At 34.7% G+C, this 16711-nt stretch overlaps 1 protein-coding gene across 1 annotated transcript; it reads left to right on the forward strand.

Annotated features, from left to right (window-relative positions):
* Nucleotides 1-1439: 1439 nt before the first annotated feature.
* LOC113113189 (KH domain-containing, RNA-binding, signal transduction-associated protein 2-like) lies at nucleotides 1440-13873 on the forward strand. Its single transcript, XM_026279359.1, has 2 exons — nucleotides 1440-1745; nucleotides 13265-13873. The coding sequence occupies exons 1-2, from the start codon at nucleotides 1655-1657 to the stop codon at nucleotides 13429-13431; spliced, it is 258 nt and encodes an 85-aa protein (XP_026135144.1). The 5' UTR covers nucleotides 1440-1654; the 3' UTR covers nucleotides 13432-13873.
* Nucleotides 13874-16711: the final 2838 nt, after the last annotated feature.

A 16711-nucleotide genomic window follows, 5' to 3' on the forward strand; every position in this document is an offset into this window, starting at 1 on the left:
TCACCACAGCGGCGAGGGATCTTCAGCAGCGCGTCCCTCCTTCTCCCGGGCTTCGGCACCACTGTAACGATATGCAAATCCATACTCATCGGGAAGAAGGAGGCGGGAACCGGCGCACAATCAAAAAGCACTTTAATAATTCATAAATAAATACAAAACGGCGCACCAGCCCCTCACGGACGACTGGTGCGCACAAATAAAAGCCAAACCATAAACTAATGTCCCAGGCCTGGTCCTCTCTCGTCCTTCACGGTCGTCACTCCAGTTTTATATCCTTCCATCTCCTACGTGGGACTCGATACTAGCGGTGGGGCTCAGGTGTAGCTCATCTCCAATCACTACACCTGGCCTCACTCCTTGTTCCCACGCCTCTCGGCCCCGCCCCACTCGCCACAGTATTCATGGCCTTTAACAAAATTCCCTTCCAACTCTACTGTCTGCAATGTAAAAATGTCAATGTTTGTTCTGAATATCTGTCATTGTGCCTTTCCAATTAACTTTTTTTTTTTTTTTTAATATAATGTATACTACATTTACACTGTTGTTTTCAGCTATCCATAATATTGCTTTCTCAAGTAAAAAGCCACCTCGTCTGAATCAGGAGAGAAATATGCGCAGAAAAAAACTGTTCAAAATAGTTCGTCAAATACTATGTTGGAATATTTTGATCTGAGAGGAACACGGGATGGAATTTTTCACTAAGGCAATGCCATTATGGATTATGGATTCGTATTTTGGTCAGAAGCAATTGTGTAAAGTTAAAGCTCCACAATGATGGATCTGTTTATTACAAACACATAACTTTTCTCTTCACAAGACATTAACTGATGGGCTGAGTCATGTGGATTACTGTGTTGTTTTTATCTGCTGTTTGAACACTCATTCTGACAGCACCCATTCACTGCAGAGGATCCATGGGTGAGCAAGTGAAGTAATGCTACATTTCTCCAAATCTATTCAAATGATAATATATATATATATATATATATATATATATATATATATATATATATATATATATATATATATATATTAATCAACATCTTGGATGACCTGAATGTGATTTAAATGGTGATTAAATTTTCATATAATTTGGATTAACTATTCCTTTAAAGCATATGACGAATGAACCATACAATTATTTCATGTTTAATTCGGTATCCAATTGTACTTGCTTAATAATACTGTTACAACAATGCATTTGTTGTCTGATGTCTTTTCCAAAACAAATATGTAAATGAAATTCAAATTTACTTGTCGGAGAGTACAAAACAATAGATTTGGAATGAAGATTATGTGTTCAGAACCATGGACAGGGGTGATAGATCAGTAGTGGGATCTCAGAATGTCCCCTGTTCAATCCTATAGTCAATATCTGACATTTGCATGCAGTTTGCTCTCTGCCATGACCAATCCAGATTTAGATGGGCGGAGTAAGATAACAGATTCGGAGTCTGAGGTGGGAGGTTTCACATGAGAGACTCGAGGACATGGGTACAATGCATTGATATTTTCCACGTTGTGCGCGAAAAACACACGATCCCTCCCCGGTATTACGCAGTCTATTTAAAAGCACCATCCACACACCCCTTCCATTTCTCTCCACTTTGGTCGTCTTACCTGCACTCGTGGTGTTCAGGAGAGGAATCCAGTGATGGATCAGGAAAAGTACCTGCCAGAGCTCATTGCCGAGAAGGACAGCTTGGACCCGTCGTTCGTGCACGCGATGCGCCTTCTCGCTGAAGGTAAACAATGTTTTCTTCTGCCATCATATTCAGGCTCCTGTCTGTTTGGTGTGGCGTCGCTGAGGTACGCTTGTGTGGTTATCTCGTATGCAATATTCTTTAATCATGTTTGATTCAGATAAATGGATATCTGTTCTTGAAGCGTGCATGCGTATCAGGCGTTTTTAATTGATTATGTTTTCAGGTGATCACGAAAATGAGGGAATTGTGCACAGGCGGGTTTGGTCTTTATAAATAATTTTTGGATGCAAGGTTGTCTTTTCCAGTGATTGGGACTGTGATCAACTTGTAACCAGTGACCGGAATTTAAAAAAGAAATTAGAAGCAGCATAAACGACAATGAAATATTAGGGGGCTCTCCTTGAATTCGTCCGAAAAAGTTAGCGTGCTTCAACGACGTCGCTTACCATAATCACAGAATTTATTTCGAACTACTTAATCGGGCAATACGTCATTCATATAGTGAAACCTAATATAACGTGTTTGTAATACTCATTTATTAATGTATTTAATCTAATCAATTCAATTTATAGGAATACATTTATCTCTCATTCGGTTTCATTTAATAAGCAATATGTTCATTATACTATAACTCTAAGGTATGAAATACCATAACTTTTTTAAATATAAAAGTAATTTCGTAGCATAATCTGTCGATGTTCTTCTCGCTAACTCATTAATTTAGAATTGTATAGGCTACTTAGCTAGACGTCACTTATCTAAAGAGAACACTAGTTATTGTGATAGGCCCTAGAGGTTATTTACAAGTCATGCATAACAGCAGAATTTGAACAGCAATGGAATCTTATATTATCGCAATGGAAAACTGGCTAGCAGCCTTCTGTTGTTATGGTTACCTACTTTGACTTGCTATTACTAATTTTAATCAAACTTTGATAACTAAAAAGCACGTTTTGCCATATGAACTTAAATAGAAAATAATTACTTACAATTTTTAGGTTATATATGCTGCTTTACGCTGTTAAAAATAAAGCTGCTTCAAAATGTTCTTCACAGAAATGCCATAGAAGAACCATTCAGTAAAAGTTTCTTTAAAGAAGCATCTCTTTCTTACCTTTTTATAATCTGAAGACAATTCTTTTACAAAGAACCTTTTGTGAAAAATGCTAAAGGTTCTTAATGGAAGCATTTATAAAAAACGGTTCTTCTATGGCATTGTGAAACACCTTTATTTTTAAAGATGTACCTCTACTGATTTAATGTTCAGCACAGAGAGCCTCAATATTTCATTGCCTACCCCAGTGTTCATTTGTGTGAGGTTATAAGGACATGGTAGCATTGCATTTGATTGATATTATAGTTGGGATAAGATAAAAGCAGTCCTTGACAATTGATCAGATAGTAAGCAGAGTAATTAAGAGGCGATTACAGCTATTACAAAGTACTCACACTGGCTCAGATTATCTCAAGTGCAGGGGAGCAAAGTGGGGTATGTGCTGTTGAATAAGCATGTATATAATTAAATGACAACAGTTTTAACTAGTCCAGGTTATAAGGAAATAGTAAATAACAGTAGGCTAAACATATTTTTAATTTTAAATAATGTGCAACATTAATTTACATAAAAAATTAATCGCTATTAATGCTAATTAGTCATAATCTTAAAAGCAATCAAGATAGCACGACTCTCCACAAAAGGGATAATAAGTCATTTGTATGCTGTCTTTCAAATGAACTAAATTGGCCATGGTTATGAAAGTCTGCATATACTTTACGTCACCACTATTCAGTCTAAATATTTTGCTTCTGCACAAAAAAGGCTTATTGAACTGGAATTAATGGTAGTTAGTGGCAGTCTAGCAAAGCTTTGCTGTGGGTCATACTTATAAGTAGACACCTACTGTCTTAGAAGGCTAAATTTGTAGTGCTTCCCCCAAGACATGTAGAAAAAAGTGTTGTCTTTGTGTTTATTTGAATCTGATTATCTTTGTAATATTTAGCTCTTGTCATGTTTCATTGTTATAATTAGCCTACGCCTAGAAATAATGAAATGAATAAAAATGAAAAACTTGATTATCTCTCACCTTGGTAGCACATTATGAAGGATGTACCAATAGTGGCAAGAATAAAAAAAAAAAAGCAAAGGCAAACCTTGTGGTTTTGTTAAATTTCATGCTGAGCCACTGTTACCCTGCAGTGTTTATTTACCCAAGCACATATTTTATTTATTTCTGAATGTCGTATGATAGTCAGGCCTCTTGCATGTACCTTTAGGGCCAGTGAACAGTACAGATACAGAACAGTATCCAGACTTAAATCTGGATAGGAAATGACTCTGGCCCATGCTCAGGGAACGCTTTGATATGTGTTTTCTTGTTTAAGATTTAAATCTCTACACTTTTGTTTGCTGTACATTTTGGGGTATTAAGGGAATTTAAATCAAATGCTTTCACTCTCAAAGTTTCTGGGCTTAAGGAGAGTTCAGGCAAGGAGTCTCCCACAGCTTAGTTATTTTGGTACAGATTTTGTCACACTTTAAGAGGGAAGTGATTAATATTACAACGGCGATCAATACAAGTGTAACTTATCCTAAACACCAGGTGGCCTGGAAACAACTGACGACTAAGCACTTTAGTTAATGGCCCGTGTCTGCGTAACTGTGATACTTACATATTTTAGTGCAGTAAAGCAACTGCTAGAAGATCATTTACATTCAAACCAAAATTTATTCAGACACCTTCAACATTTCACACATTATCAAAGTTCGCTATAGTTTAGAAAATGGTAATAAAATATGACTAACTACTGTGTCAGAACAAATTCATCTTGATAATGTTAGATAACCATAAAGCAAAACTTGGTCAGGTCAAAGTGTCTGAATAGTTTTTGGTCCCAAATTTTCATCAACTTTACTGGAAGTCTACTGTATGAAGAATTTTTGAGTATTATATGTCACGGTTTACTTTATTTTTACTATGCTTACTTACATAAATGAACTACAGTGTCCTGCACCAACTAGTAAAAAAAATATAAAAAATTATATCTGGAGCCTGATTAATTTTTGGTTTGACTGTATCTTAATTTGTACAGCTCATCAAATAATAGTAGTTAAATTCATCAAATATTATGACATACAAGTGATCTTATATGCAAATGTAATTTCCATGTATTACATACATTGTCATAAAAAAGCAAAAATATTTATTTTAAATTGGAACAATTTAATATATTAACATTTATATCTACCCCATACAAATATGTTTGTTTATGTAGAAGTAAAACATTTTTAGACATGTATGTCATACATATGTATATCCATCTTAAACCCATCACTATATGTTGATATCATATATTGTATTTTTTTATATTTTTTTTTTATAAATTTCCATATACATGTAAAATATATACTGAAGACACATATATATAGTTTTATATATTTTATGAACTTATATCTTCTTCTACTCAGAGAATGTATATATGTGAAAATCATATATTGCCTTATTGCCTTACTTTATATGGCAATATCACTCTTGATATAAGGTAATATGTCATATACTACATTTTGATATTGGATATAAGCAAAATGAGTTGACATGTTTGTCTCAGAAAAGATACGGTATCTATGGCTGAAGGAGACTGTTTAAAGTTTATTCATCTTCTCCATCCAGAGGTTTTCGATTTTCAGGTGAGACAGTCCACTCCAGAGAACCACCGACTGGAATAAGCTGTTCCTCATAAGGGAACAAAGAGGATGCTTCAAATTCCATTCTGTCATTTTGATCTTGTAAAGTGTATTGCTGAATTGCTTTTATAGAGGTGACTTGATTCAAACTACTTAGAAAAGGACAGACTGCTACTGCATCCACTTTAGAGTCCCTTTTTCTAAAATGTGGCTTCTTTTTCTCATAGAGACAAAAGTAAGATAGCAAAAAATTGCTAAGTAACAAACAATTTTGGAATGGATATTACAAGGTGGTGTTAAAGATGAGGCAGGATTTTGCTGAAATATTTTCTCCCTGATGAAATTAAATTAAAATTAAGCATTTAAATCAAAGTGCTCTTATATTATTAAAACAGCTGGTCATTCATTGCTGGACATTTATTTGTGGTTGACGGTGACTCAAATGAAAAGCAGCACACAAAGCATTTTTTTTTTTCCAAATTGCAGAATGTTGAAATATATGTATATATTTTATGCTTTTACAGCCACAGCTGTAGTGATTAAATTGTGTTTTAAACAACAGTAATATGACTCTCAAGAATCGCTGTGCCTGATGGGAAAATTCTACCACAACACACTTAATTATATAGAACAGCTTGAGTGTCATACAGTATTTCAGTAATTAATCACCATTCACTATAATAACATTCAATATTCCCATTCAACTCAATGGCAGTTGCTCGGCTGACGCAACACCTAGTGGTAGCAATAGATTTGGAGGTTGTTGCTCATGGCTCATTTTTAAGAATGCCTTTTAAGAGCCTTTAAAAAGTATCTACTTATAGAATACACTTGTTTTTTTTTTCTTCATTTTTTTTGTGTAATAAAAATACTTTTTTATTATAGGATAGTGCAGTTACAACATTTCCTAGCAGGGGTTAATGGGACCTTGCTAAGCAGCAGTTTGTAAACCATTTCTTTAAATTACACAGTGTTTACTAAATGTTTGCAGTCCAAGTTAACCAGGATTAGCAAGTCAATCTAGTAATATTTGTGGTTTAATACACACATCTTTCAGATTCTACACAGTTCATACGCTTCCAGAAGTCTTAAATTAGTGCTTATGGATGCAGTTGATCAAAAGTGGGATCTAGCAGTAACCTTGTCCTGACAAAACAAAATCATTAGGCCAATGTCTCAAGATAGAATGTATGTTTAATGATATGTCTCAATTTTCATAAGCAATTTTTTAACTTGATTTAGTTCTCCTGCAGTATAAATTTGACCAACAAGATTGCAGTCACACACTTTGATAGACCAGCTACTGCAATCCTCCAGACATTAGTATGTAGAGAGTGAGCTATTAAAAATGGGTATGTTGATAGGATCAGATGTTCCTAACAGCTTCCCATTTGAAAACTTATCAAGCCACAGCTCTCTATCACAGTGTAATCATGTGCAGGCTAATAGGTTAATGCCAGCTACATTAATATTTTGATAAATATGTTGATGTTGTTCCACAGCTGAAATTGATAGATGGCTTGATACCCTGTTCTAATGATACTGGATGTGCCGGGTCACTTTTATATTTTGTAGCAATTGGAGGCTACAAGAAGACCTTGTTTAGCTGTGAGCTACTAGAAGTGTGACTGTAGAAGTTTATTTATTTTTTCTATTTTTTTATTATTATTTTTTCATATTCTTCTCTTAGGCTTACTGATGGAACTAATTATTGTATGCCAGTCACCTCTCTGTATATTTGCCCCTCTGCTTCACGATTCTTTAGCATGTTGCCTTCCTCGAAGTTAATGGCTGTGAAAACTAAAAAAGTATGTCGTCTTAGGCAGTGTATATGGAGGTAGGAAGGCATCAAGGAACATCTGAATCCAGTGTTTGCATAACAGTGCATTTATCCAAGTTGGTTTTTGAAGCAGAGCAGACATATATCCTTTGCTTCCTGTAATATCCCACAATCCTGTGCGGTTCACGGTTGGTGGAAAGAAATAAAAGAGTGGCTGGAAATATTGATTGAATGGATTAATTTCTATACTACAATTACACACTTTTTCATTATTAGCTATAAAGCTCATTAAATGCTACTAATGACAGGTTTTGCATTTATATATTCCACCAGGATATTTTTGTTTTTGGCACAGGTCACTTGTGTTTGCTCGAGCAGTGAACTGCACTGCATATATTATTCCTGAAACTCCAGCTGGAACAAAGAGATCCCAAGTGTCTTTGTTCCTCAGGCTGGATGGCAGATTCATTTTCTTCTTGCTGTTACAGCAACACCTTCTAAAAATGGGATGCCCATACACTTGCTGTGAGAGGTAGCGAGTAGCACTCTTTTGCAAGCATGTTTGGTGACTTGATGAAATATCACTCTTCATGGAGAATGTGGTATGGCTGACAGCAACAGCAACTGAACAGGCTTGTCCTTGAGATCCTGGAATAATTTGCCTCAATATTAAGTATGTGGCAGATGTTAGTGTCCATTTTGGCTAAAGAACAAAATTGGATACTGAATTAAGTGTGTGATTTCATTTTTGTGTATGCTTCAGACAGGTGAAGCAAATGTGTGGGATCTAAAAACTATTTATCTTTCCCTTTGCTCTTCTCAATAATCATCTCCAGCCCCGTCTGAATGGAGACTGCAAAGCTGGAGCAGAAATCATATCGTCCTTTAATGCATGACAGCCACACTCTCAGCTCCTTATTCATGCATAATATGAGCCCCCCGGCAAAAGTTCAATTAAGGAATCTTCTTATGATTTCAAATTTAATGGAGAAAAGAGATTTGCTAAAAAGCATGTCACAATGATTTAAGGCATTTTTGTATTTTTGGTCTTCATGTTACTGTTAGTGAGCTGTCAGTAACTGAATGAATACAGCAAAAAGGGCATTCAGTAATTTGTGCACACATATATGTTTAATAAACAGGTTTGGGGATTTTTGTTTTTGAAAGTGATAGTAATTAAATGTATAATGTTATGAAATACTTCTATTTAAGATGCTGTTTTGAAACTTTCTTTTCATTAATAAATTCTTAAAAACATGGTCTCCAAAACACACATTTATATTATAAATATTTGTTTCTTGAGCACCAAATTTGTATATTAGAATGATTTCTAAAGGATTATGCGACACTGAAAAATTTAGTTTTACCATAATATTTTAAAAAATATTTTAAAATATTTTAAAATATAATAATATTTTAAAATGTATTAAAACTAGAGGTGTCAAATCGATTATTCATGATTAATCGCATCCAAAATAAAAGTTGTGTTTACATTATACGTATGTGTGTATAAAAAGCATAGAATAGTTATTTTAAAAACAAAAACAAAAAATATTAACATTGTATATCTGTTCATTGGTAATTCATGTCAGCTCATGTCCATTAAATAATATAAACAGATACAATTACATGGTAACACTTTACAATAAGGTTCCATTAGTGTATTAGCGTAGAAGAACGAACCAGGAACCACAAATTTTTTTACAGTATTTATTAAACTTTGTTAATGTTAATGAAAATACAGAGTTCATCGTTAGTTCATATTAATTCACAGTGTATTAACTAATGTTAACAATCACAACTTTTGTTTTTAACAATGCATTAGTAAATGCTGAAATTAACATTAACTGATATTAATAAATGCTGTAGAAGTATTGTTCATTCTTAGTGCATGTTAACTAAAGTAGTTAACTAATGTAAACTAATGAACTTATTGTAAAGTATTTCAAATTACATTAACTACACACACACACAAACACACACACACACACGTGAGTAATGCAGCACACGTCAGGCTCAATTTTATTCTGTTTAGGAAGCAAGACAATATATTCTTTACGTTGAAGGTTAAACATTAGCATTCAATGTCTTTTCCTGCCCATTAAGAAACATCCAGGAAAAATCATTATCATTCACCCTGAATTGTTGTTCAACGATTAAAACACATTTCGCTGGAATATGAATGCTTTATGTCAGTGTTAATGTTAGTGTATTTGAGTGTAGAAGATAAGTGTCTTGAGATGCACAATGTGAAAATATCACCTGTGACTAAACTATAAAAAAATATCTACATTCCCACTGGGCCACTAAAGTTAATTAAGTAATGTAAATTAGAGCGATGCACAATGCAGGGTGTTGTATGATGGGGAAGGAAATGAAAAGAGAAGAGGTTTCTAATAGTAAAGACTTTTAATATTTGTTGAGATCTACAGAAGATGGAACTATATTAATATTCAGAAACTGAAATGAGTTTCCCAAACTCATCTGAGACTAATATTATGAAGCCAATTGAAAAATCATGGTGTTGGGAATAGACATGTTTCAACAAATAAAAGTATAACGTTTCGAAAATAACAATATCTCACTTTGAATATGATGTGTTTAATGGATATTGTATGTGTGTTTTGACCTCAGTTTCTCATTGATTGCATTTTCATGCACAAGAATGTTGACATGAATCAGAACGGTGTCATAATTTGACCATTTATATGTAAATGAACAATGTGTATTCTTTCTCCATGTTGCATGCACCCAGTTTATTTGTCAGCTACAGTCAGATGAATGATGCATAACTTACCTTTTGGGCAAATGGGAACACCATAGCCCTTTTTCTTGATTTTCTTTAGTCACATAGCACCAGTTATTTAAAAATTGCCTTTCTACTACATAGACACAGGACTGAATCACCCCTGACCTTTAAGTGTCATGATTTCTTAACAAGATTAAACTGGAAGTCTGATTTCTAGACATCTAAGCAAGAATTATAATAACAATTTAACCAAAATATTAACTTAATCTAAAATTGATAAAGGTGGTCTTTGTTTGCTGAAGTAGTATGAATGAGTAGCATATAAAAAAGTAGTCTGAAAGTTTCCCTCGGGTGACATGCAGGGCAACAATTCACAAGCTGACGTAGTTAAAATGCTGCCAAGAAGTTAGTATTAACTCCTTTATATGTGTTCCATAGATTGAAAATGTCCAAAAAACTGGGTTTTATTATAGATCAAGCGTATCCTTCAGTGTGGGATTTATGTTATTAAATAGGAAAATACAATCACGGAGGACCTTTTGGAGCTGAGATTGCCTCAGCTCTCTTCTAATTTGTGTTCTGGTTGATTACTATAAAGCTACTATTCCTGCAGAGTTGACTTTTCTGAATGGGAAGGGGACTGTGATTATTACCCATGGTTCTTTCTTTAGAGATATTGCTGAGGCAGAAACACAATTCGGGTTCGAGAAATGTACAGTTAGCCCAGACTAATTTACATCTCTCACTTTTGACAGCTGCCTCCTCCATATCCTGTGACAGAGTCACTGTCACACCCCTTGAATCATTCTGTGTTTTTCTCCTAGTCTCATTGTGTCCTTGATCTCAGGTGTTCCCTCATTAGTTACAGGTGTTTCTCATTATTCCCATAATTAGTCCCGTTACTTAAGCCCTGTGTCATTCCATGTTTCTTTGTCTGGTATTGAATGTTGTCTTCCATGCTACTGTACGTGTGTTCCTGTCTGCTCTGTCTGCTCTGACTGCTCTGACTGCTCTGTCTACCCTGTTTTGGATGGATTAAAGCATGTGTTTACTGTGAATTCTCCTTCGTTTCCTTGTTCTGCACTCCTCACCAAGGTGTATTGTACATTGATCATCTTTATATGAACTATTTAATCATTTTTAAACCTACACCTCTGTAACTTTATATGTGTGTATGAGTTTGTCAGGAGAATGCAAAGCAATTATTGCACTGATTAGGTTAAAAATTACAGAGAAATAGTAAACAAACAGCGAGGAGTACAAAAATAAAAAATGTAACAAATGATGAATGAGTATATTTGACATTCTATGATTTTTTTTAATGCTTATTGTAATGTCAAGAGGATTCAATTTCAAAATGATCGAATAGTGCAGTGAACATATTTTAATGTCTTTTTGATAGATCAGTTTATATATTTATTTTAGGATTTAAATATTTGAATGATTTTTTTAAATACTTTGAATGACCCATCAATTGTCCATGCATCAGTAACTGTATAGGGCACTTCTTAAACAAGTTGGGCTACAGTGTTTTATGCAAAGATGTCTGAAAAAACAACAACAGATGTCTGAAAAAACACCCAGGGCCAGAATTTAAGCATGGATCTTTCCTTTTATGCTGCGATACTTATTCCACAGAGCCACTCACCCTTGAAATTGTTATATGTATCAACTAAAAGCCCATTTTGTGGACTTTTTGGTCTTTTACTCTCTCAATAAGTTCAGATCAGCAGTTCCTAAATAGCACCCAGAGACTTTTGTTAGTTAGCGTTGCCAGGCGTGCATAGCATACTCAAGAGATGTTTTCGTTGTGTTTAGGGGAATCAAAAACCAATGAAATCCGAAAACAAAGAGGTTTTACAGCACTCTTTTTTTATGTAGAATTTGTTTGTTTTTGCAGTTTGTATTTTGCAAAAAGTCTAAGGAAAAACAGCTGCTGTGATCAAATCTTTTCTGGGCAAATAAAATAGAATTAGAAATGCATCACAGAAGAGTCTGTTCCAAATGGATTACAATACTGAGAAGTATTTTCAATATTTCAAATGAGCTTACATATAATCATAAGCAAGAGGACAAAGTGATTATACTTTTCTTAAATTCCTATGTTACAGTTTTTGCAGAAACAAATCTTAATTCAGGATGTATGTAGCCATTCTCCGTTAAATACATTTTCATGCCTAATTGTTAGATCATCTTTTGCAGATGTGTCTTATTTTCAGCCTGGTTTGGTTTCTTTCATACCCTTCAGCCAAAGGGCAAAGACGAAAGGAAGAAAAGCATCCTCAGTACAAAAAAATATAAAAAAAATGTATCAGGTGATTTTTACATAAACCATGTCATTGCTTATTTTTGATAGAATTTTTTTTTTTTTTAATTTTTTTTCAAGTGAAATAGGTTTATTAGGTTTAAAGCAGTGGCTTATTAAATTAATATTTTATTATTATTATTATTATTTAATAATAAAAGGCTAAAAATAAACATAAAATCCATCTGTAAACTTAGATCATACTGTATTTTTTTCCCAATACCTGTTTTTTTTTTTTTTAAATAAGATCTACAGATTTGAACTGACTTCATACATCCTCTAAAAATCACCTTCAGACCAGCTGGATCAAAATAACTGCAGAAATAACTGCAAAAGTTCCATTTTAAATACATAAGGTGCCATAAAACAGCAGACGACCTATGTTGTATTCACTAAGACCACCACATTAAGCTATCGTTAAAACAATCATTATTTTGGGTCTAGAACTTGAAAAGATACTGGAATGAAATCCAAACTCCTCCTTCCTACATACAGTATAGAAGTTAATATGAGACAGTATGGTATTCTGCAGGTCTGAGCAGGTGAGAGTCTTACCAGAGGAGAGTTGAAAAATAATGGTCTACCTTCACCTGCTGACTTCCCTGGCCTTCTTTTCCTGCTCCATGTTTTACACGAGTTGCACAGGTTCATAATTCTCAATTCTGCTGAGCATTAATTTAGCAATGACAGAAGAGGATCCCTGGAGGAGTCCAGGTGACAGCTTCATTTCAAGCCCCTTTAATGTTGTGTGGCTGCTAAGTCTCCGGCTCAATTCTCAAAAGCACCATAAAATTCCTCAAGCACAAAATATTACAGTTTTGCGCAGCAGCTTTTCAATTTGTTTTTGTCATGCGAATAAGGGCTTAGCAGGCTTACGCCGACAAGATACTTTCTACGTGGAGTATTTATTTAATTGCGGTTAATAAACCTGCCACCGGAAGCTGAAAAGATCTGAAAGCATTTTGAGTTTTTCCTAATATTCAGGGCTGGATTTTGTGACATTATTTGACCTGAGCTATTATTTTTTCTTTCTTTCATTCAGAGATTGAAAAGTTTGAAGGAGACGAGTTGAGAAAAGATGGCGAGGTGAAGAAATACTTGGATATCATCAGCAACAAAAACATCAAACTGTCAGAGCGTGTGCTGATCCCGGTGCAGCAGTATCCTAAGGTAAGGCCTCAGTGCTCCATACAACCTACAAAGTGGTGATGACATGCCGGCCAAATCAACATTATAGTCATGTGGAGATCAGAGAAAATCAAAAGCAATTCATCAGTTTTATGGGATTGCTGCGCGCGTGGCAATGACTTAATATGTTTTGTATCTGGCAGGAGCAAACTAGATGGAGTCAGACTCTGATTTGTGCTGCACTGCAGATCTGCTGTTATTTACACCTTATATTTCTGTCCTTGCTGAAAAGATTCTTGCCTCTCTTAGGGTAGCAGGCACGCCACATCTGTTTCTACCTGTTTTAACATTATTCTGACTCATTTTGGAATCAGGAAATTAATATCTTACATTTGTCCATCCTCTTTTTTTTGCGTTTTACCAGCTGGCCTCTCATGGATCTGTCTCAGCACCAATAGAGGCATAAAACCATTTTATTTAGCAACACGTATCATTTTATTGTCTGTTGGTTGATTAATCTTTCTGCGGGGCTTATTTGTTATGTTGATCAGTTTTATTCACAGATAATTAAAGTCTTTAAAAGTGGCATAAAAACGAGCTTACTTGGTGCTGAGTGCTTAGCTTTGATTCCTGCTGATAGTTTGATTATAGTGATTCAATCATTACAGAGCCAGAACGTCCCAGTTTGATTCAACTGAAAACAATATCATGTTAAACAATATCACACTTCATGTTTTTGTCAGTCACAGTGCTTTATTTTAGAAGCTTGTTCTGATGCAGTGTTTTATTTGAGGTGACTGGTTATTTATTTCAGACTACTCTGTCGTTATCACGTTTGGTGCATGCAGCACTCTTTTATTCAGCATTGTGCTGCTTTAAAATGATGCTTTGAAATGAGTGGGAAAAAAAGCCCATGAGAATCACACAAACGGATCCATAAAGCTTCTGGGCTTCTCATATGCTCCCTCATTTTTTACTGTTTCTGCCTTAGGAAATGAATCCCTGGAGTACTAAAATGTGCAGACTGTTTGATGGGTTTAGTAGATTTGTGCTGTTGAAAAGGAGTACAAAGAACACGCCTTAGGTTTAGATTTTACATGTCTCGTTCGAGTTGTAACAATGGATTTTTGTTTTCCCAAATCCCTCTTTCCTCAGGATCTTTGCTGCTTTCTAGTTATGGTAACTCCATGGCAAAGTTCTCTTGTGGTATTCCTGGAATTTGACAAATATCTGTATAATGTCATTGGATTGAATAATATTAAGTGTAAATTATGTAATTTCCAGATATTTAATTTGACATATTGTTTTAGTACTAGGATGTAAGAGGGTATCAGGGTACCCCCCCCCCCACCAAAAAAAAAAAATCATATTAAATGTGCTTTTATGAAAAGTTATATTTTTCAGGTGCAAGAAATAGCTTTGTTTCAAAGCTTGACTGCACAAAATAGAGTCAATGGGACTCGTTCATGAAACAGAACAGAACAATGTTTTGTAAATCATTTGGGAAGTTGTTCTGACATACTGTAGATTTTGGATACATAAAAAATGTTAGGTCAGTGCAAAAGAAATGTACACCTGCACCCTACCACGTGTAAATGGTGACTAAAACATTCAAACATTCTGTATTCTTTTAGAGAAATTGATGACAAATTTGATACACTATTGATTAAAATGATATTTAACGAGTTAATTTGCCTAGTCTTTGTTTAATTTTTTACTTTTTAACGTTGGGTAAAACGCAGAGCTCAACACTGTCCCTTAGCTATCCAATCACATGCGAGGAGGGGCATTACAAAAATTACATTGGCCAACCATCACTTGTACAAGACATCGGTAGAGAAATCAATATTACTGGTTACTGCATTTTTATATTCATTATTATTCTTCAAAATAAGATACTCGTAACATGTTACTTTCCTGAAAGGATTCCACACCATTCCTAGATACGTAATTTGTGTAGCTGTAATTCATAGGCAGGGAATATGCTAATTGCGAATGAGCATGCACGCGCGGCTTATTTACAAATGATTGGAATTCCTTAATATACACACATTTAACAAAATTACATTTAATTAAATCAAATCTGACCCTTACGAAGTATTTGTGAATCCAGAGGAGAGTTTTTGGAGAGGTCCGTATTCAAGTAATTACTCCGAGTTTACTCATATACTGCATTTACGAATGTTTCATGAATGAGGGCCCAATGCATGCAAGTTATTTTAGCATCTCAGGTTATTATAGATCTGAGACAAGACTAGCGATTGTAAGAGCCTTATGGAGGACTGTGGGACTCCTGGCTTTTCTTTCTGTACCTGCAGCATGAAGCAGGTTTTGGGGTGAAGAGTCTGGCTGAGTGAGGATAAATGCATTTTAAAATAAAAAAATAAATAATGATGCACATAATATTGGTACCATATTGATTATTAGCATCGGTATTGGTTGAAATGTCTGTATTTGACTTTTCATACATATTTCTCATAATTTACATTTTAGATTAGCTTTGCAGTCATTTAATTTACTTAAAGTTCTTCATAAAAAGCATTAATAGTTAAAAAACGTATATCAAATGTAATCTCGAGCTAGTTATGTTATGCAGTATTTTATACTGTTGTTGTGATGCTAAATCAATTTGTAGCAGGTAATTAATACAAATGGCTTTATTTATTTTTTTTGGGGGGGGGGGGTTATAATGAATGAATGAATTAATGTTAGCTTAACGCATATAAACTCTATACCTTAACATCAGCTGATCAATGAACTTGTGGATGAGTACAGATAGTAGATTACAGAGTCTAGACTTTGTTATGCTTTCTGTTACAAATCCCCAGGATTTAACTATGTGAAGTTAATTAATCTGTGTGTGATGACAGCGCTGTCTCAGAGTTTTGACTAATCATGCTTGAGGAGACTGTTTCTAAGGAAGAGCATCTCGGCTGTAGCTCAGAATAATTGAGCCAGAGTTGATATTGGTTTCTTTGATCCTTTCATTAAACTAGGCTAACTTTAGTTTATCTATTTATAATAAGGCAAAGGCCTTTGTGGACTTTTAATGGTAGTTTGTTATGTATCTTTTGACTGTCTATTCGAAAATATATATTGACCTTGACATAGTTCTGAATGTTTCAAATTGAGACTTTTAATGCATTGCCCCATTTCTTAGAATATCTTTGTTCCCTGTCAAGGGAACTTCAAACTGTGTCCTCTTAGGGGACACTATGGGGTATACCTCGTCGTGACCCGTGTCTGAAGCATACTTAGAAAAACGCCAACATGTTTGCCAGCGACAGCCTCTGATGTCACTACCGGCGCGACTATAAATACGCGCCCGTAGGACCTGTCACTTATCTTCTTCGTCTTCATT

This window comes from Carassius auratus, chromosome 13, assembly GCF_003368295.1.
Source record: "Carassius auratus strain Wakin chromosome 13, ASM336829v1, whole genome shotgun sequence".
NCBI classification, from domain to species: domain Eukaryota; kingdom Metazoa; phylum Chordata; class Actinopteri; order Cypriniformes; family Cyprinidae; genus Carassius; species Carassius auratus.

Bases quoted from the DNA above. Each gene is read 5' to 3' on its own strand.
- LOC113113189 (XM_026279359.1), top strand. From the start codon at position 1,655: ATGGATCAGGAAAAGTACCTGCCAGAGCTCATTGCCGAGAAGGACAGC. The intron at 1,746-13,264 runs GTAAACAATGTT...TCTTTCATTCAG, and splicing joins GATGCGCCTTCTCGCTGAAG to AGATTGAAAAGTTTGAAGGA.